The 22,369-nt window shown below is 40.2% G+C and overlaps 1 protein-coding gene and 1 long non-coding RNA gene across 4 annotated transcripts in view; one reads left to right on the top strand and one right to left on the bottom strand.

The window, feature by feature from the left end:
• igl (igloo) overlaps positions 1-22,369 on the top strand; it is a 34,856-nt gene that overhangs the window by 3,458 nt on the left and 9,029 nt on the right. The window contains exons 2-4 of one of the 3 annotated variants that reach the window (NM_001274059.1): positions 4,992-5,132; positions 5,688-5,745; positions 21,619-21,816. In NM_001274059.1, the coding sequence (NP_001260988.1) occupies positions 21,675-21,816 (142 nt within the window). In that variant the 5' untranslated portion in view covers positions 4,992-5,132; positions 5,688-5,745; positions 21,619-21,674. Of the gene's footprint in view, positions 1-4,991; positions 5,133-5,687; positions 5,746-6,025; positions 6,207-21,618; positions 21,817-22,369 lie in introns of those variants that run through there. The other 2 variants (NM_057713.5, NM_057712.5) reach the window with 2 other exon arrangements.
• On the bottom strand, positions 302-651 carry lncRNA:CR43831 (long non-coding RNA:CR43831). Its single transcript, NR_073878.1, has one exon. It is a non-coding gene; the product is annotated as a long non-coding RNA:CR43831 (long non-coding RNA).

Here is a 22,369-nt window from a genome sequence, read left to right on the forward strand (position 1 = left end):
ATTATCTTTTCCTGAGTTAATATGCAAAATTCCCTCTATAAGAGTATGTAAATTCAATCTTTCACGCTCAAAAGCATACATTAGGAGCAGATTAAAAAAATGTATGGGCCCTAAAAAGACAAAGGCAAGGACATACGCTTAATACTTGCTTTTATTGCGCAAATTTGCATAATTTTAATTAATTTTTTGACTATTCGTGGAGCGTTTCACTTGTGGCTTGGTCTGATAACTTCGTTTATTATGCAGCAACATATTTAACCAAAATGTCCTGCTAATGTTTAACTAATTGAGAGTACATATACGGCTCTACTTGCCACCGTTCAGTCAATTTGATTTATTGGGCAAATAGTTTTTCTGTGGAACACCACGTATTATGTTTACACTTGCCGCAAGATGGGTGCGGCAATATCCTGATTCATGGCCGAAAGGCGGGCATGTTGATGATGTGCGTGGCTGTTGTCGGTCTAATTAGCGCAATTCTTGTTCCTGGGTGTGTCCTTTTGATAAGCTGCTGAGCAGAGGGGGAAAGGCTGGGCGTTGGCAGTGCCAAGGGTTAGCGTCGAATTTACATAGGACAAAATTTTAGGGAAGAATACAAAATGAATATCAATATCAAACGAATCACAATATTTTGGTGAAATCTTCATTAAGTAATGGTACTGCTTAAAATAAACTACATACATACATTTGTCAATTACTACTGCTATGTGTTCCATTAAATAAATATAGATACAAACAAGCCGCCGATGCCATTAATATTTATTTTGAGCACTTACTTTTATTGTTCGATCATTTTAAATGCAGAAAAAAGAACCTTTACCGCCGCCAATCGACGTTGACAGGCTTGAAAATCAATAACTATAAAATATTTTCACGCCAAGATACCGAAAGTCGTTAAATTTTACCAGCCAAAAGCATTAAAATTCAAATTTAGCAGAACGTTCACAGTCCATTTGGTTTTCCTGGGCGCTTGGCAATTCAGCCGTACAAATAACACGTATCCGACGCGTTGGCCCAACGCATTAATTTCAATTTGGCGCCGTGGAGAGGATTGTTCGACACGGGTGTCCTGTCCCGACCTAAAAATACACTTTTGGCAATGGCCTTGCCCACAAATATGAATAATATGATGAAGCTAAGGAAAGATGGGAGAGAGCGGCATATTTACACGAAAGAAATGCATAAAATTGGGCACTGGGGCGGCATTAAAGAGCCGGACAAATGCCAGAAATGCGTGCCCGAATGATATTTAATATCTGTGTCCGACTCCAGGATGGCCACCAACTGAAGAAAGTCGGCGCCACGCCGAGTAAAATTATGCATACCACAATGGGGCAGGGCCAAAAGGGGGATATGACCATTAGGGCCCATTTATATGTATGGTTGATGTTTGTGTGCGACGGGTCTAATGTCTGCGTGTTTGCCCTGTTAAAATGCCTTTTAAACAGGCGCGCAAAGCATTTCCTAAGCTCTGCAATTTGCGTCGCCTCACCACCGGAAATGATAAATTGACATTTGTTGAGGCTTTCCGCCCGCACACTGACTGGCATATCCGGTGTTCACCATCCACCATCCGCCATTTCTATTACCATTGCCGTTCCCATCCAGCTTTTCGGTTCAGGTTGGGTCGTTATTATTGTCATTGTTCTGTTTTTATTGAAGCATTTCCGCACTGAATGTTGATGCTCCCTCTGGAATAGTCGTCACATTCCTTCGCCACATTACGTTCCGCGAAAGGATTTCGCTTATTTCTAAATTCCTTTGGAAATCATATGAGTTTCCTCCACTTTTCTTATTTGAGTTTACTGTTTTGTTTCTCCAGCGATTTCAATTTTAAGAAAGTTACTAGATATTCGAAGAATTCGCTTACTCCGACTGTGCGGACTGGCTTATGAATTTCTCATGCAGCAATTGATATGACCACATTATTTATGATGTTTATCGGTGGAGCTTGACACATGTGCCTTCTTTTGTCCTGGCTTTTGTCACTTGACGCAAATGTATGCGCATATAATTTGTATTTGTGCTGATACACATTTCAGGGATATCAGTGCTTTTGAATAATACAAATAGCTAAGGAGAGTCAGCCTGTTAGCTGTGAATAATTGAAAACGATTATTTGTTATCGTTTTGTCAATTGAACTGTGCTATATGGCCTGGAATAAAATGTTTAAAGCCTTATTTATGATGCTCTCAATTTGCTTCAGTGCCTCTATGACTCATCGATTTTGTTTACAGATATTATCATGATAATGTCTTATTTATTCGAGTGATTTCCTATTTCCCAATTAGGGCAAGGCTGCCGAAAATAGGCTTGTATTTCTTATTTATACAGCTTTTCAAGACAACCCCTAAAAATATCGAAAATTAAGGCACGCAAAGCACAATGTTGAGTCCAACAAATTGGAAAATATTTCTGTGACTGCTCCACTTTTCGGGCAGTTGTGTGTGTACCAATCAGAGCATACATACACCACATAAAGGCTAATTGCACAAAGCCAATGCCAGGCATTCCCTACTAGCCGCATTCTAACCGAAAACCGAACTAAAGTGGTAAAATGGCCCCGAGCAGCCAAACAGGCGACTAATGAAGTGCCATCCATTGTTATCCTCAAACACGATAATGGATATTACGTACATACATATATATATATATACCCATCTGTATAATAGCAAATTTAATTAAAAATTGTGTACTTGGTAGTTAACAAGCTGACTTCGATGGCTGGCTGGCTGGGTTCAATGGTGAGTGGCCGGGCAACGTTACGTATACGTCATATTTGAACGATATTGGCAGCTGAGCTGTTGCTTCCGCTTACCAAACAACAACAGCGATAACAACAGGACGCGGAAAATAAGTCAAAGCACTGGGCCACTTTCACGTTCTTTCCCCGCCAAGTTTCCCTGACAAACAAAGCGGAAATTGATTGTATTACCAGCAACGGGAACGGGAACGGGAACGGCCAGATACGTTTGGGGGCACCAAAGCATAAAGTAGCAATCGAGCATACAACCGCATGTTATATGTTTTCGACGCCAGCGACAATAAACGTGGCGCCGATATACCCTATCAGCTTAGGTTCTTCGTAGGCTCCAGTGGGATGGGCTCCATAAGTTGGGCATACTTTTGCACGCTTGAATATTCACAAATTGATGAAAAATTCGATTGCCAACAAAGGTTGTAATCCCTTATTGAGCTTGATAAGCTGATAAAAAGAAAGCACATAATCCATGATTTAAGTTTGGCTTGTAGGCTAAGGGGATGTTTATTTAAATGCAGATTATTATTTTTTTAGAATGTCTTTATATGAAAAGTACGATATAAGCGATTAAGCTTATGAGGCATATAAAAGAAAATAATCTACTTTATTAGTGGTTGAAAGTGGATAAAGTAATATTCAATGAGTATCCCCAAGTCTATGCATTATTCTGGAGCCGAAATACCTCGCTCCACGTTCAAAAGCCTTTGGCTCTGCATAGCGTACTCCATGCAATTAAGTTGATTATGTTTTTGTTGCTCAGCAAATTCGGCAATAATTGTGGCCCCCAAAAGGGGAGTGAAGTTTTTTGCGATCTTCTTTTGGGGGCTGATTAAAAGTTTAGGGAAACATGTTGGGGCAGGCAGCCGTCTGTGCGATGTCTAACTTGGAGTAGACTTTACTTAGTGCTGTCACTGCACAAGTGTGTGTGTGTGTGTGTTCCGAGCCTGTGTCTGTGTGTGTGTGTGTGCATGATTGGGTGTACTTGTGTTGGTGCCATGTCATTGCCAGCCTGGCTCATAATGCTTTTATGCTTTTGGCCGCCGGCATGCACAGGGAAATGAAAACTGCTGGAGCCGAGCTAATTCCGTAATGAATTTCCCAAGTCTGGCCACAAGCAAAACTTGTGCCTATGTGCACGAGTATATAATTTATAAGCACATAATCGATATTGTTTCGAAATTTATTGGCTGCCACGTCGGGGTAATCGCTTTTGGTTTGCCGACAAACTTTTCGGCACTTGAGTTCCAATTAAATGGAAAAGTTTGACTGACCGAAAAAGCGAACCCCATTTCAGGCCTAATCCAATTTGTTAAAAACTGAAAACGGAAAGACTATATTAACTAGTTTCCATTCTTCATGACAGTTAAATATAATACAATTACAACATATATTTGCACGCATTGAAAACTTTCAGCACAATGAGCGTGGCTATCAAGTTAGCATACCCATTTCGCAGGTATTCAAACTTTTATTGCGAACTAAGGAACGCACTTATGCCAAGCTGAACTTTTGCAACTCCACTCGGCAATTCTTTTATGCCATAACTTCACAGCGAAATGCTTTTTCCCCATAAGATACACCACTACAAAGACATTCATAGACACAAAGTATCTTGACTTCAAGAGCTCTTATTTCATTTCGGTAGTTTTCTTACTCTTTTGTCCCAGACGCAGCCGAAATAAAACGAAACTTTTCGATATAACCAGCGACTCGCAGTTTATGGCTATTTATATGATTAAAAAGTTGAGTGTGCAGGAAATTAGCTGAAAATTTACGATATTGCCGGGTGTTGATAAGTGGGGTGGAGCTTGGGCGAAAGGCAGTTGTGGAAAAATTGTGACAAAGGGCAATTCTAATGCGAATGGACGTCAAGCTGGCGAGGGGTGCGTGCTTGGTTGAAATTGACTTGTATAAACAAATATCACGTATACGCAACGTTTGATACATTTTATACATTTGTGATTGCGTGTGTCATGTCAATGTGAATGTGAATGTGCAACTGTTCTCGACTTTCACTTTGCTTCAATACACATTTAATTCACCCACTTCATTAGCTTATTCGCTGTCTCTCTTTCTGATTGCATAACTTTACATTTATAGACCTATACAAAAATATTTTTCCATATTATTGATGGCAATTTTAATGGTTTTTCTTCTGTATTTATTCTTAAACACACACAAATCTTGATAAATGATTCGAAAAACTTGTAATAACCAAAACCGATGAAGAACCGGAGGTGGAGATACTGATACCACATCACCATCATCATCATGGCAGCAAAAAATTCCATCGAAATCCCTTGAAAAATTTGGATCTCGATTTTAAATTCGATGTCAATTCGTTTTAGCCAACAGCAAATAACTCGACTGGTGTGTGATTATCCAAAGATATCTGCCTTTGTTGTTTATTCAGTGACAGCAAACGGAAGCTCTAGCCAATAATTCTTTTAGCTAGAAATTATTCTAAGTGTGTCGCTGTTGTTGTTGTTAATGTTTATGCAATTGTTGGTGTTCCTAGTTGATACTAATAAAGAACGTTAAACTCTTCATCAAAGTAGCCATGAAATATTCAGACTTTTCTTAAATGCACGCACTTAAACCGTTTTCTTAGAATATCGAACTCTACTAACATTGTATTTAGTCCGTAATTGGCATGTTTTCACTCTAAAGATTTTCTAACAAATCCTTTTTTCAAATTTCTTATAAATACTTTAAGCTGGCAACACTTTTTCTAATCGAAAAGCTTTTATAAAAGCTTTTGCTCCTTTCCATAACTTACCATAACTAACAAAGCTTGAAAAAGTTTATATGTCTATCCATAAAGTCCCTTTATTAGTGAGTTAATCGTTATTTGTGATTTCTTTGAGTGTGTTTCGTTATACTGTTGACCTCCACTGATTTGAATTTAATTTATTGTACTTTCAGGTAACTATTGGCATTTAATACTTTACCAAAAACAGCAACACATTCACAACACAAACAGGTATTTAACATTTTAAAATTTAATTTATTTTGGCCTTGGGAAAATAGGGGGAAATTGTTGGGAAAGCTCCTGAAAGCTGGCGAAGCTTTGTGAACTTCACTCAATGTGCCTCGATTAATTTCCCACTCAGACCTACTTTCGGCTCGTTTCCCGGACCGTTTCAGTCCAGACCAGTTAACAGTGGCCCAAAGGCAACATCGGAAGCCGATGTCGGCCACCCGAATGGTTAACAGGGCCACAAGAATCACGTTTTTAACCAAACCCACTGGCCAAACGAGGCCAGTTTCACAAATCAAGCGAAGCGTTCGGTTCGATAGGTTGCCCCAAAGAGAGAAAGTCCAAGCGGAAGTCCTTTGAGCCCAGCAAAAGGGAAAGTGCGCGCGAATTTAAATATTAATAGAATAAAACAAACTATCGGTTTGTACGTGTTTTGTGCTGAGCCTTTCTGCAGAAGAGCCAAGGTAACTTCAAAGCTAATTTCACATACAATACATTTTTGAATTCAAAATCAAATAAAGCATTTGAAATGCAGCATTTGTGTGTTTTTAGCTTTACGACTTTCAGGTGTCCTGAAAGTGGGCATAAAAATCTGAAGCATTCCGATAGTAAAATAAATATTCTTCGTCATCCAGTTGGGTAACACATCTCAGCTGCTGATTCCTGGTGACGCACACCAGTCCTCCGTGCCCATGAATAAATAAAACTTTTGTGTGTTGCGTCCCCTGCCCCTGTGAAGCCTCCTCGCAGGGCTGAGTCCTTTGGCTCCTTCGCTGGTCCCCTATTTTTAACATAAAAATAACATAAAATCTGCCTGGGCTTTGCAATTTTTCCCTCTTGCGCTGTGTGTGTAGTTTGTTTTGAAGTGTCATCATCGGAGGTCGGATGAGTGGGGACTGAGGCCGAGTAACGACTTAGTTGGATATTGATTTGGTATTTTTATCTTTATCACAGCCATTTGCATCTAATCAGCTTAGAATTGACGCCCAAATTTGGCATATTTGATTTTATTATAATGTACATCCGCATACCATGGTAATTATAGGTCTTCTTGATGTTCTGAATGAAATACTTATTCAGATTTCCTGTTGTGCACATTCTGTGACCCAATTCAATTTGTCATTTTTTTTTTGTGAGGTCTTAATGATTGAGTGTTGATGCTCTAGGGTGGATGTTCTTTTTGGATTTTTCAGTACATATTTTTTCAGCTGAGCCGCGCTCTTTTAGCCAAGCGCCCAATTTAATTAAGTGGCCTTAAAAAAGGCGCCAGAAGGGATCAGGATGGGGATTAAAATAGCATCACAGGAAGTCCACGGATCCTTTAAAGTATATATTTTAAAAGATGGCTGAAAAATCATTGATTCGAGATGTAAAATATAGTTAGTGCTAAGAGGCAAAATATCTTAGATTTAGATTTTAATGTTTGGTTAATGGTAATGAACTTTCTAAATATAAGATACTGATATTGAAGAAAACTTTAGAATATTCTTTAACTTCCCGCAACAATTCCAATTACAAAATTGCGACAAAATTGAAATTCCGAAATGGCAACTTCCTTTTTGTGGAAACTAAGACAAAGTTATCCAAAATACTTGCGCCCGGCCACCGTTTTCGGGATCATCTGCTCCCGTGCATCAGCTGGCCAAACTTTGATGGAATTTCATTAATGCCTCACTTTGCTCTCACACCCCAGCGAGAATTTGCTACAATGTGCGACAAAGCAAAAATTAAATATTCCACCTAAGCCCCGTGGCAGCCAGGACACAAAACTGTTCGGTGTGTCAAAGTTCGTCACACCCGCAGCTGAATGGTATATGGTGTATGTTATATGGTGTGTGTTATATGGTGTATGGTATATGGGCTCTATATCCCGACGGAGTGCAAACAAACATGCCACATGCAATATGAGCCGCCGTGCAAGGCAAAACAAAGCGGAACTCAGGACTCTGCGGATGACACATGACCTACAACGTTTTGTTATTTCGGCTCGGCACTTTTCACTTTTTATTGTTCGGTTGGTGAAATATTTTTATGACTTGCTTTACGTGAGCTTGGGGTCCTTGTCAAGGATATGGGGCTGATGTCGTGCTGCCTTTTTGGCCAATCAATCATTGGCCAGACCCGCTAAGCGCATAATATGAAGAGAATAAACAAAACGAGAGGAGTTATGCAAATGCTGGCACGGCAGAGTTTTTGCAACCGAAATGAAATTAAGCAAATGTGATGGATGACAGCGCAGGAAACGGAAATAGCGTGTAAAAAATGTGTTCGCTCATTGAAACTGTAACAAATGGTTATTAAAAGTTATTCGCATGAGGAAGAACATTTCAATAATTGAGTGAATTTTCTCAACAACGCAAAAGTGATATTCTTCATAACCAAATTATCATTTTATGTTCCTAAACAAAAACCAACTCTAGGAGTCAGGAGTAACTTCTTTCCAGTTAATTGACAGGAATACTTTCTTATTGCGAAAATTAATGACTTTTCTCAAGCTTCAGTGGAACCGCCATAACTTATCATCAATGTCTGAATCTGCTGAAGTGTGTACTTAAAAAAATCGTATCTCACCACATGACTGCTCAATATTTTCTCAATGACAATGCCGAAAATATATTTCCACAAAATCCCCTGTCACAGTTTTGTTGGCCCTGGAGCCCTACACAACTTTAATTTGTAATAATCCGCAGGCCTTGAGGCAGAACACAAAGCCAGGCTGAATCCGAAGCATTTTAAACCATTTCGCATACAGGACATCCCTTCATGGACACACACACAAGCTTACATATTTGCACTGTATACAGAGTTATCAATTTCACAAAAGAAATCATTCAGTCGCATAACAACAAAACAGAGAGGAAAATGGGCGACATGAGTGTCCTGGCAGCATTTCATATTGTCTGCTGTATTCTCCGACCGCCCTTCTGTTTATACAGATGTCAAGTGACGTATCACCGCCCCCTTTTGCATACGGATACGGATACAGATACAGATACTGCCATAAGTATACTGCTCCACCCATTTACTCCTAACAAATTGGATACGTGTTTGCTCGTCTGTTGACACTGACTTTGACTTTTGCGCTGCGCATTCAGTTTGCTATAATTCAATTTCATATGTAATCTAACAAAGCCAGAGGGCATTTTGCGGCGCACCTTTGTCGTTTTACCACTGGTTTATTCTGTGGCCACACACTCTTATTTTCAAATCAATGGCCTGCAAACACACGCAACTCTGTCACGTCAAATTATAATGCTAAACTAGTCCCAACACTCATGCCACCTTTGTTTATTCCCACATTATGACTCTGCCACATAATTAATGCCATTGACAAACAGTTAAAGTCCTGGCCAACTGGGCCGCTCTTAGCTCTCCAGTGTTTGCTCGTCAATCAGCGCGTTAAATTGTCGCACTACCAGCTGAGCTGGCATACGTTGCTCATACGCCGTGTGTTCGGCCAAAGTTTTCGGGCCATTCCGCTACAAGAAGTCGAGCTGCTTGTGTTGACTTTGCATCTTTGATGGTTAGTTGGGCATTCATGCTGAGCCCCAGGGCCTTGCATCGCATAAATTTGGCTTTCACTTCGGTTTAAGCACAAGTTTCTGGTTAGTTCGTCCGGTTAGCTGATGAAGTGTTTAATAAGAGTTAGGCCACAGATCTGTAATATGGCTAATAGTCAAAGTTTTCTGTTATCAAATTGAAAGTGTATAAAGAAGGGAAATCTTAGAATAGAAGGATTTGGTTGAAATGAAAGGTAAACTGGAGACTTTGCTGTCATGCTTAGAGAAAGTTTTACATTCCACCTTCCGGTTGGAATATTTTATTTGAATTTTGTATTCTATATATACGCATATGTAGGCTTGAATTTATTTTCATTTGTCCACTGCCCCCCACGCAGTGACCCCGTAAGCTCATATCTATTTCAATCCGTATCGTCCAATGTAACGAAGATCCGTCACTCTGGCTGCCAGTCGAAATGGGGCCGCTATTAATAAACCCACGAAGGCCTCCAGTTGGCCAGGACATTTGGCCTGCAATTTAGTAGAGCACTTTTCACGGCACGCATCGCCAGCTGGAGCAGCAGAGTTGGCCATTTGTCTAACGCTGCGACACCGTATTCAATTAAATATTGAAAGACGTGGCTAATAAATTACCCAAACGCAAACGCCAAGCCGGACACAATAGTCGAAGAAGGGCCAGTGGAAGTCCAGAACCGATCCGGTGAAGGTGAATTATTCAGGGCATGCTCATAAATATAGCCCACATTAGAGCCAAATCGTTATAGATCTACAAATTGCCTAAATATTTAATAGCAGTGGGTCCGTCCGATTGCGGCACGGCCACTTTTAATGGATGGTAGTCATCGGGATTGAGTAGCTGAAAAGATTTATACGCCCCGTTGACAAGGCACACGCACGTGTTTCGTTTCTGATTGGAAAGAGGTTTGCCGTGGAGGCCATAAAGGAAATAACTTTTTTTTTGTGTTTGGCCACATCATAATTCATTTGTTTCGGCCCACAACAATGAGGCCCGAAAATGTAATTTCCTAAATCAGGCCCGCCGACCCATTGTCTGGCAAATTCAAATCGTGTCCCCCACCGCCAAGTCCTGATTCGCAGTCAATAAAATCAAATTTATTTCAGTTAGGGATTTTCGGTCATTAAATGGAATTTGTATGCCGTGAATTTTCGTGTTCTGAGCCTCACCGTGCTCCATTAATTCACTACGGCCAGGAAATTGAAAGCATTGAAGGTATGCTTGAGTTGTATCTGTTTGGGCATCGGTGATTTTGTGCGGGTTTTAAAATGTTTAACTTGACAGGCGAATCAACCTTTATCTACTCGCTTAAGTCGACACATGGTAAGTCGGTGCCATCAATAATTCCAAGGCTATTTCGGATGGCTTTAAACTCCGTTCCGTGGGAGTAGTTGATAAATCTTTTGCTTGGCCAGATAATCCCACCGCACGCCCTTCAGGCGGCACACACTATCATATTTTTGCCAAGACATCCTGTCGATACTTTTGACTTCCAGCAACAGTGACTGGCGGCGACAAACAGCTATACTATATAGATTGGATGGGCTAAAGTTCAAAGTATGCAAAGTCAGTGGAAAAGCAACAAAGTCGCCGCAGTAACCAACTGGCAGCAACCTCGTTATGGGCAACCAAGAAGCCATACCCATCATGGTTTCCCGGACAAACTGAGATCGGATGACTCCACAGAAGCTGTCCTCGGGGCATTGCATTGGCTGGTATTTAATACAGTTAGTTGGAGCCCCAGGAGCAGTCCGTCAGTGGCTCGGCACACGCTCCTTCTGTTCGATCCACGTCCGTCAGACATCCAGTCGAGCATGCATTTCCTTCCTCTTCTGCGCTGCAGCGCAGAATTTCCATTCCAATGCACTCTGATTGAAAGTCTTACGTGCTGTGTGGGTCCTTTCGTTGGTTTTGGTGTGGGTAAGGGCATTGCTATCGCTGCTAGTACTAGTATCGGCAATGGTGTTGGTATTGGTGTTGGCATTGGTATTGGTATTGGTATTGGTGTGTGCCGCCTGAAGGACCTCCACGCCCCAAGTGCCACTCGACTGTGTCGTATTTTTTGCAATTTTAATGTGCAATGACGTAGATGCAAGAGCTGATAAGGTCGAAACGCCCCATTTTCGATAAGGCGGCAACTCAAATAAAATTTACAGACACAAGAGGAAAGCAAATGTGCAGAGCTGAGTCGACCAAGCATATACCTCACAGTTAATGAGGTACTAAAAAGTGTTAAGGTCATTTATTATGTGGCTTTTTTAAAACTACGAATTAAATTAATTAAATGATTTATTACGCAAAAATAACTACAAATTATATTATTTAATACAACTCTTCATATAAGTCAGAAATACTTTCTAGCAATGCAACAAGGTATCTTTGCAACCCGCACAATCAAAGTAATTGCATTGAGATAGCCCCAAAAAAGGAGGTAGCACATTTAGCCATTAGCGGTACAATAAGCAGCGATTGGGGCACTCCAGGTTTCGTCGGTGCAGCAATGCAATGGTGGCAAATGACCTCCAATCGTCGAGTGCATTAAGTGTGTCATTCGGCGATGCGAAGGCCGTGCCTTTGTCCCCCGGAGAAACCCTTTGTTGCACGTGCGGCGCTGACAATGCAACTGTCCACTAAACCCTTCAGCTGGGACAATGCGAGACAAAACGCTTTTCGCTTTCCATCGCTTTTGGCCCTTTGTTAATCGGTTTTCCCGAGAGCTTTTGGCCCGCTTGCCCGTCATCGAGAACGAGTTCGAGTATCTAATTAAAACGAACGCTCTACTTGGACGCTATCAAATGTATCTCGCTTGCTTTTAAGAAGACTTCAAGGCTGTTTGGGACTTGGGTGCGGAATCCTGGGTTTCGGTGTGGGTTGTGGGAATTTCGAGAAATTGCTTTCTCTTTAATTGGATTGGGGTCGCGGCTCGTGTTTATCCAGGACGAAGGACCTAGGGCCGTGGCGCCGTGGGGCCAAGGTCCTGCAAATACAAGAATTTACCACCTTCGCTCCGATTTCTTCTCCCATTTATTTGCTTTACGGCATGTTTGTGCTCATAACTGTAAATCCGTTTTTATTATCCGCTTTTAAATTGCGAGATAGCTGCCGGGCAAAATGCTGCCGAGTCCTTTTTGCGCATACTTTTCGATGTTGTTACTTCCCTTGCCGTCTGCAAATTGTTGGCGGCTACAAATTTGAGGCTCACTATTTGCCTTTTCTGCATACTCGTATAAGCTGGAAAATTCAGACAACAAGAGGAGATGGGAATCGCTCCATCAAACCCACTCCACATCATTGCTATTCGGAGTATTCCTTTTGTTGTTCTACTTTGCCATGTTTGACTTTTACAACAGAAACTATTAGGGCGCAGCCAAAATAGCCAACATTCCTTGTGAATATGAAATATGTGCTCGTGGAGGAAAATCGTACTGAATAGCTAACCAGGAAACTTAATTCACTACTCTGATTGAAGCGAATGTTTCATGCTTTCAATTGGATGAAATTTTAATAGGATTTTGTTATGTTATATGTATATTTTTCATACCTAACATTATACGTACGTATAATTATATTTCACAATTGCCAGGATATACGATACTCCGTTAAGTGATGTCTTTAATGAGATGATATATGATATTGAGAGGCTCATTCTGGGATTCTAGGAACTCTTTAATTTCACGCTCTATAAAGCGGAATCCAATCGCTCATTAAAATTAATCCCTCAGCCCAATCATCGTAGCCTCCAGTCGGTTTTGAGCCCTTATTCGTGCAAATCATCTACTTGTTTTAAGCTGTTCGCATTTACAATTAAACCACTGCCGAAGGCTGTGTATTCTCATTACAAGCCAGAATCGCCTGTGGGACATCAAAAATAAAAATGTTGTTGGGTAAACAGTCGACTTTGCAGAGCTACCTACCTGGCAAAAAGTGGCGGGGAATCTGGGAACGAAACCCAGAGAGATGCCTGGCTCAACTGCTCGGAGCTTTAATTGATTTTAATATTTAATTGCGACCACATTGAAATGCAAATATGCTAAGAGACTTTCGGCATAAAATCAATTTGGCAAACTGCATAATGGAGGGAAAGGAGCGAACTGCACTCGGGTAAATATCAAATAAGCTGGCTGGTCTTTCGACATGAGAAAATTTACGTCTTCATGCATCGCAGGTGAATCTAACTAGTTTAGCATTGCATAACAGACTTAAAATGGATAATTGGTGCCATCGCAGCCATTAAAATGAATCTACTGACAGGACAGACGTGTTTTGCCCACATGATTTTCCTCGAATTTCATTCTTTCGCCCTGCAAAACAACTCCACTGTCACTTTGCAAACATTTCTGAGTGACAAACAATTTGATAAGCTTCTTTTCCGCTGAGCTGCTTTGCCTCTGTTGACTTTTCCCCACATGCAAATACATATAAATACGAATACCAGTTCCAGTTGCCTCGAAATTGCCACTCAACAGCTGAAAAATTTAAGGCTTGCCATTTTAGGGCTCATATTTGCTGGACTCTTGAAAAATCCCATCCTTGTTTGTTAATCCACTACAGAAAGTCACTGGGACTTTTGTGTTGAAATCTGCTGGTAGTCGTTTGTAACAAGCTTTGTGTTAAATTTGTTCCTTTAGATTATAACATTTCTCTGGCCTTACACTTGTCGGATTTTGAATGAACATGTTTCTGGGATATCTCCAGAAATTCACTTGAAGTTTCGAGAAACAAGAAAGGTTAATATGAAAACCCCCCTCTTACATAATATTCTAAGTAAATGTCAGGACTTTTCTCTCTGTGTGGTTGTCTTGTTGCCTGGTTATAGCTTTCTCTAGATCATCGTTATGGCTTGCCACTTTATGTCCGCCCAGCGAGTTGTTACTTGGCGTTGTCTATTGATGAACTTGTTGTTCTTTCATTTCCTCGACTCCAACCACAAATTGGCACTCGAGACCAGGCGTCTCCGTTTCATTTTCACTCACTGTTTACATTTGCATGTTTGCATTGGACTTCCCACACAGGACCAAACCATACTACACTTACATATATATCACTTTTATTATGACTCTTTTGGGGCAGCCACCAGTTAATTTGATTCTTCAGTCCACCCGCCTGTCTAATTGAGTGGTAGAGCATTCTTTAGGTTTGGCGGGGTAAATGGACAAGATATGTTCGGGGCACTTGGATAACGCCTCCTTGGGGTCTGGTTCTCAAAGAGAGAGACACACATGACAAGCTACTTAATTTGCTTTAGCCTGTTTTATGTCATTTATTTTGCCACACTGACAGTGGAATTAGTTCAATTTAGATGGAAAGGCAGCCGGATAGCATTTAGAATTATGAGTATATCCGTGCACATATAGAAAAAACAGTTTTGGCCCTCGACATGAACCATTAAATTCAGTTTGCTCAATTTTGTAAATTAAAATTGTGCAACGGTACAGAATCTATAGAGTTCTATATTGACACACATTTATTTGTGCAGATAATTATTAAATAGTTCAGCTTATGGTATTTTAATCCAGATTACTATTCTAATAGTTCAGTTCACCATAATACAAACTTTTTCCGACACTTTTCAGCAAACGAATATTTGACATCAGTGCTTAACGTTTCGCAATTTATTTTGCTCATTTACTGACAGTTCTCTTAATTTTAACTGACATTTAAATGCGTACATACACAAAATAAACTTTTGCATAAGCATAACAATAACCATTTCGCTTGAAAACAAACAAAAGGTGACAGGCATAAACAAACGGGCAAAAGTTTAAGTATAAATTACCACAATAAATGTAACAAAAACCAAAAAACAAAAGCAATAATGTGAACCACTTTGCACAACAACAACAGCAATAACAAACAAACAATGGCAGTCAATACTTCACGCGTTTGAGGCAAACAAAAACAAAAAGGAAACGAAAAGAAAAGCGAGGAAAAGCCATCAGCGAAATAATAATGAAAATGAAAACGTGACCAAAGCAGGCAGGAAAAGTAAAAGATTTCTACGTAAGCATGACATTCGTTAAGTTTTTAATGGTCGCCTTTACGGCGCACAATATATTGAAGGTGAAAATTAATTTTTCGCATGTCAGCTGGTAATTAAGTCCCCACTTTTTGCAAAACAGGAAACATGGCTTGCAACTCAGGAAAATCGAAGCTAAACTAAAAATCAATTGTTTGCAAGCTTATAACCGCTAGTCATGAAATAATATCAATAATAGTAGTAATAGTAATAGCTATTAATCCGATATTGCACAACTGAATTTCAATGGATTAGTTTAGATTTGCCATTTCAAACTGCAACAAATATTTCCTTTTAAAAAGGGAATTGCTTAATCAAGCAAAACTTCTATTCGCACAGTATATTATGTATGGATAAAAAACTGAAATTGTATCTAATCGGTGTAAGATTACATTTGAAATCCTTTCCGTATCCGCTTTGAACAAATGCCCAAGCACTCTTAAATCCTACTTTCATACTCTGTTCGTTCAATTCATGATTAAAACTCAACTCAGTGACCCCGCATCAAAGGCCTCGAAGTGATTGGACCTCTGACCAGGAGAACCTGGCAGCAAATTGCCATTTGGCATGCTAGCCAAGGCAGTTACCGTTAGCTCAACATGAACTTTGGCCTTAAAAGTAGCCAAAGGACCACAGGACGCTCCCTGTGCAGTTGCACTTGGATAGCACTGTGTGGCAGCCAGGAGCTTGTTGCTCCTCTTCACTGCCGTTCGCGTCATCGACGTAATAAGTTTCAATTTCAATTGTGCTGCACAAAAGAAGGGCGATTCGAGGACTGGATGTCTGGAGATAGAAAGGGGATCCATTCGTTTGGCCCATGCAAGTGGATTCTTTATTAATAAATGTAACTTTTGAAGGTCCCTGGAGTTCTGGCTTTGGCCACATAGTTTTGCCCAAAAACTCTTTCTGTATCTGAAACTGGGGGGTTGAAAAAAAGGGCAAATGGAACTGGTGGCGGAACGGAATTTTTTTTTCGCCATAGTTTTCCGGCAACTTTTTGTGCTGCGTTGGCGCGCTTCGGCTGTTTTAATTTTGTTGGCAAAAGTTGCTGGCGAATTTTGAGTAGCATTTTAATAATAAATATTGCACACGATGGCAACTTTTCGCAGAGTCAAGTAAAGAGGGAAGCACGCGTGGAGTATTCAGAGTGTTTTCGTAAATACACCGGAAATATGGTAATGGAGGGTTGAGCGAAAAAGAAACATAAAATGTAAACACAGCTCAACACATCCGGCAAACTTGCAACCCAAAACTTCAGACTTAGTGTGCGTTCTAGGAAATAGTTACTTCTTAAGTGAAAAGCTGTTATTTTAAATTGTTGCCCAATTAAATATAAAATATTTTCACAACCTTGTTCAGATCAAACTCATCAAGTGCTGACAAACTTAAAGGAAAAGTTTAGACATTCGTAAATTGAATTTGAAACTTTTCTTCAACCATGGCAGCTAATTGTATTTCCAATTAGTGGTTTTCCACAGCTATGCAGATTTTTCGACTGTGAAAATATTTTATCAAACTTAACAGTACGACCAGCGAGTAGAGAAATAAAATATATTTCGGCACGAAAGCAAATTGTCTCGAAAGTAGGACGTGACTGGATTAAGCCATATTGTCGAATGCCCAATTGGGACTAAAGCTCAATGGTGTCATCAGCTGTTTCGCCTTCATAATTTTCTGGACGTTGCGTTCCTGCATATCAAACAGCCTCTTTCCGGGCCTACGGAGCGTATACGTAACTTAAACGAATTTCAATTTTAAACTGGTGATGATGGCCAAGTGAAACTATACAAATTAATTGCATGGAAATTCATTTATGTATTCATGCATAAATATAGATAAATCGATTAAAGGCAGTCAATCAAAATTGAATTTGATAGATGAAGGTTAAACTTCAAATATGAAGTTATAAATTATAATAGAAATAAATGGTTAGATTTTTCATTAAAATTGGTTTTTATCGCATCGCATGCACATGAATGATTTCCCAGTCCTACGCTTTGCGGTCCCTTTTCATACATGTAAATTGTAGGAATTGTGGTTTGCCTGAGTTTAATTATGCAAAGCCTGTTTATTATGGGCAATCTGATTGTGAGTGCCAGCAGCCAGTGTTGGTAAGTCACATTTAACTCAGATAAGAGCCAGTAATTTATGGCACATTTTGACCGTCGGGTTCTGTACATAATTTCCTAGAGCTAAGCCTAGCAATTAAGTGGGCCCAGTTAAGCAAGTTGCGCAACATAAACTCTCCTTGCTTGTGGTTTCCACAGAGACTTCAACTGTGGAAAGTTATATGAGTGGGAAAGGAAGACTACAAAGTATCAATCGATAAGCCACAACTGTTTCGGATTGACATAGTGTGGCTTCTCTTCCATTGCGCTGTATTACAATTTATCAGAAATGTTGCCATTTCCTATTTGTGGTTGGCAGCACGTGCGACAAACATTTCCATTTCGTGAGCCCCGCAGCAAGAACAAATTCTTCTGATAAAAGTTGGCGTTTTACAAAAATCGTAATCAGGCGCGGTCACGGATTGTAAAGAGTCGGGCGTTATTTGCCACGCACACTGGAAATACTATTAAAATGGTAGAAATTAGAGCGCAAGCCAACGAACATGGCAACCATTCACAAACAGTCACGGAAATAAATAATAAAAATCAACAACATTATTTATGACTGCACAAAACGTTGAGTGTCTGCTGGATATCAGTTGAATTACAGCATGCAAAACCAGATGCCATAAATAAATAATTTTACTTGTGCGCTATTAATTTGCCACCAAATTATGACATATATGCATTAAACCAGCCACAAATAGATCATATCAGGCCATCCATTCAGGCTAGGAAGTGTGTTGGAGTAGTAAGTTGGTAAGTGGAGCGATGGACCTAAGTGACTAGATAAGTGAATGTCAGTGGGAAAAAGTTTGCCAAGCTGTATATGAACATTTAATGGAGATTGTCAAGCTTAAATAGCTGTCAAGGGTGGCACGAAACTGCCAGTCAGGTTAACGAGTCATGTGGGGTCAAGGAAACCCCAAAAAACAAAATCTGAAAATTGCTCACATAGGAGTTTAGCTTGGGTTTTAGACCCATGTTAATATGTATAATATACTGATGAGTTTCCGTAGTTCCGAAGTAGTTTTCTTTTATCAAATCCCTGATTTAAACAGCTCTTGTGAACATAAATCTGGAGAATGTTGGTTTATGAGAAATCTAAAACTGAGATCCCACAATAGGCGCCACATTTACGGATAAGATTTTTGTTGGGCTTTTAAAGACAACAAAACCATCCTATTCTCAGAAACTTAGTCTAGAGTATCTAAGGGTAAGTACAAGTAAAAACAATCTTCACTAAATCCAGATTCTCTCGAGAGCGGCTCACATTTCGTTTCATTGTCCACTCAAATTACAGTTTACTTCGCCAGTCCAGTAAGCAAACCGGAAATCCTTATAAATTAAATTGTCCTTCCTAAATGGAGAGAAATCTTAGATCGCATTCGCATTTTGCTGTTATGGCTTCGCTGTTTGCTGTCTTTCTTATTTATTTAAGTTCTGGCTCGACTGAGCCCGCTGTTTATGTTGCTAAGGCCAAGAAGCAGCTGGGCCAAGTTTTTCCTGCTGCTCTTCTGCTTCTGGTCTCGTGCATAACTCATTCGTTTTAATATTCCCCAGGCATTGTTCACCCTCCGGTTAGAATTTTATTATTTTCCCTTTTTTTTTGCGAAAGAAACTGGGCCACCTGAGTGTACGTTTTAATGCCAAGCGAAATTCAAATAAAATTGCAGCAACCGCCTGACAACCAACAATTTAATTAAAATAATAAATTGTACGTAATTTGCTTCAGGCTATGCCGTGCAGAAAATATTTCATGGAAAAATTCAAGTAAATTATAGGAATATAGGTACCACGGTGATTTGGATTAAAGAAAAGCAGGCTTAAAACTATTTAAGTAATTGCTTTCGATCTGAAAACAACTCCATTCCACGAAGCTGAATGCTAAAATTGCATTAATTAGGAAGGAAAACATTTTTCAGATTCCCAGCAGCACAAACGACAATTGTCAGAAAAGAAAAGCAGAAGAAAGGAAAATGAGCAGGAATAAGAGCCAGGAGCTAATGAATTTTAATTGCGTAAATAACTCACTTGGTCATTGTGGCACAGTCGGAACTCGAACTCGATTCCTTGCGAAGGAGCTCAGAATGGAGCAGAAAAGGAAAAACCGTCGAGCTTGACAAATTTAATCATATTTTTCCTGCCGGAAGCGGAAATGATTCCGGGTTATGACCTGGCAAATGGCGAATTATGAATGAATTAAGTGGGAAGATGGCCTTACACGTGCGGCACAACGTCCGCTGTTCCTGGCACCATATTGGGAGTACGTTGTGGGTAATTGGGTGCGTGTTGAGTTTAGTGTCAGGCACTTTATACGCATACGTACCTGGAAGGTACAGGTGTGAATGCTCCGTGCGGTTATTCAATTTTTGTTGCCCTGGGACCTTTCTGGCATGTTTCGCCTGGCTTTAATTTTTTTTGTATCTGCGGCTGTCAGGTTTAATGAGCCACATGCAAAATTTATTTAATAACCTCGCCTGGCATAATTCGCTGCATTTTATAGTCGCACTAAAGCTGAGGCCATTAGGCATCGGTATCAGATGAGCTGCATAAATTTCCATTTTCTCGCTGTTAGTTTCTAATTATAATTTATTGATGCTTTGTGCTCATTTTAAGCTTCGGTAAAACTAAACCATAAAAATAAAACACACAAATTCCAATTAAATATGAAATGAAAACTTCTGCAAAATGCGACCAAAAACAAAGCCATGTTTGACTCTTGCATTTTTAATTTATTGAGCACATATTTCTTTGTGCACTTAAATATTTCAAATACACACCTTGTTGGCCTTTAAATTGTTTATGTTACGTAGTGTCTAGTGGAATGTTTATAGCTCCTGGAACTGTACGCAAATGGAGCAGATGGCAGTTTAATAAATCCAATTCAGCGTGAAAGTAGCATAGTCAGGCGTGGAAAATAAATAAAATATTTTACGGTTTGGTGGGAATTTATTAAAAAAAAAACGTTCGTTCAATAATATATACGATACTTTTACGAGCAAAAAGGCCCCAGGAAGCGAATAAATATGTTTTCATTTAATGCGAATTCGATAAAATGGAAACCATGGCAAAGCGGAATAATCCTTAAAGCGCAACTAGAGCTCAATGCCATTTTGGGACGCATCTTGATGCGGGATATTCGATGATTTAATAGTAGGGCCAGCATAGTGGGCAGCTATTAAAAGCACAGCACTCGCCACTTGACAGCTCAACCTTGCCACACCCTACCGTTAGCACTTATCGCCCTCCTGAAACCTACCACCTCGCAACGCCCACCTAGCACCATCCACTTGCCACTCGCCACCGGAGGAGCAACCTTGTGCCAAGCACAAACAACTACTTTTTAGAAAGCGTTCCTCCTTTGGCATTGCTTTGCCTTATTGATAGTGTTTGCCCGAAATACCGAACCGAAAGCCTTACGTGTCAATTTATTATAACTTATTCAAGGCCGACAGAGTTTGGTTTTTTTCTTCTTCGGTATCTGCGTGAAAAATGCCATAAAAAATGAATGCTGACCCAGGCAACCAACACGAGCAAAGCAGCATGAGTGGGCCACAAAATGGGTAGAAACTGAAACATGCCCACTATAGTTCTGTTTATTGCACATGGCCCTCTTCCTTACCGTTTTCCAGCAAAACTTGCGCTTCTAGTTTATTAGCACAGCGGAATTTGCCCTTTGCCATCGTCCTTTCTCCCCCCTTCTCCCCTTTGAGGCAAACTCCTCTGGCAGGGGGCCAAAAACGAAAAAAAAAATGCAGGAACTCGCTCTGCTCGATTCAAAATCGATTGAGTGGCTCAGGGGGCGGCTATTTGGCCAGGGGGGAACGACCAGGAGGCGGCCCCTTTTGAAGTTAATTGTTTGAAAGCTGCAACCAAAGTTTATGAACTGTCGATGATGTGCCAAAGCAAAAGTTTGTCCGCCATTGAAGCTCGCAACACATGATAGCCAGGTCATAAAACTCATTTCCTTCGAAGCAGAGAGACATGAGTTGGGCGTAAAGTATTTTAAACAGAATCTATCAATAAAGAAGTCACACAAATGGACGATGGCTTAAAATTTGATCATTAACTCTTCTCTTCAGAAACAGATGCTTTTTTATTTCAGTTATAACTAAATTTGAAGTAATGATTGATTTTTTGTAAATAATTAAATTGTTTTGATCATTGAACCCCATTAATTTCTCTTGTTCGTGTCTCCACTTTTAATTGCAGCAAAAGCCGCAACAAAAATCCAAGCCGTCTTTCGAGGCCACAAAGTGAGAGAAACCATGAAAAAATCGGAAACCAAAACTGCGACCAACAACGGCAGTGCCGCCGGAGCAGCTCCATCGGCAGCAGCCGCCGAGGCAGCCGCATCCGCAGAGCCAACCAAAGCCGAGCTAGAGGCTGAATTCGATCCCAACGACAAGGGTAAGTGGGTGTTCCACGTAACAGGTTACAGGACAAAAATCCGCTCAGATGAGCTCAAGGGCGGCAGCTTGGGCCGCAGATTTAATCAAAGGCCTGAAACTGTAACCGAAGTACGCACACTGGCATAAAAAAGGTGTACCTAGCAGGAAAACCCATTAAAAACAGTTATTTATATTTATTTATTAATATATATTAATATTTAAATCATTTTTGAGAAGAGTAGTAGATGCATATGAAAAATATGAAAATTCCATAATCTTAGAGTACAATATTCCTCTGAGTGTCGCAAAGGTGTTGCACTTGCAAGATGAGAAGGAGAAACTTTCTTAAGAATCGCTTTTGGAGCTACCGAGCCGCTCCAGCAGCTGATCCCTTCGAGCATTGTGGAGTCCCTCGCACACATTGTCGTCGAATCAGCGGGCTTACACAACTTCGACTTCAAGTTGGGTATACAAGCTGAAATTACAGTTGGTCCCCCGCCTGCCAACCGGAATACCAACAAACTTTCCGTGTTACGCAATATACGAGTATTTTCGGCAAAAATATTTGTCAC

The sequence above is a fragment of the Drosophila melanogaster genome, chromosome 2R (genome assembly GCF_000001215.4).
Source record: "Drosophila melanogaster chromosome 2R".
Taxonomy (NCBI): domain Eukaryota; kingdom Metazoa; phylum Arthropoda; class Insecta; order Diptera; family Drosophilidae; genus Drosophila; species Drosophila melanogaster.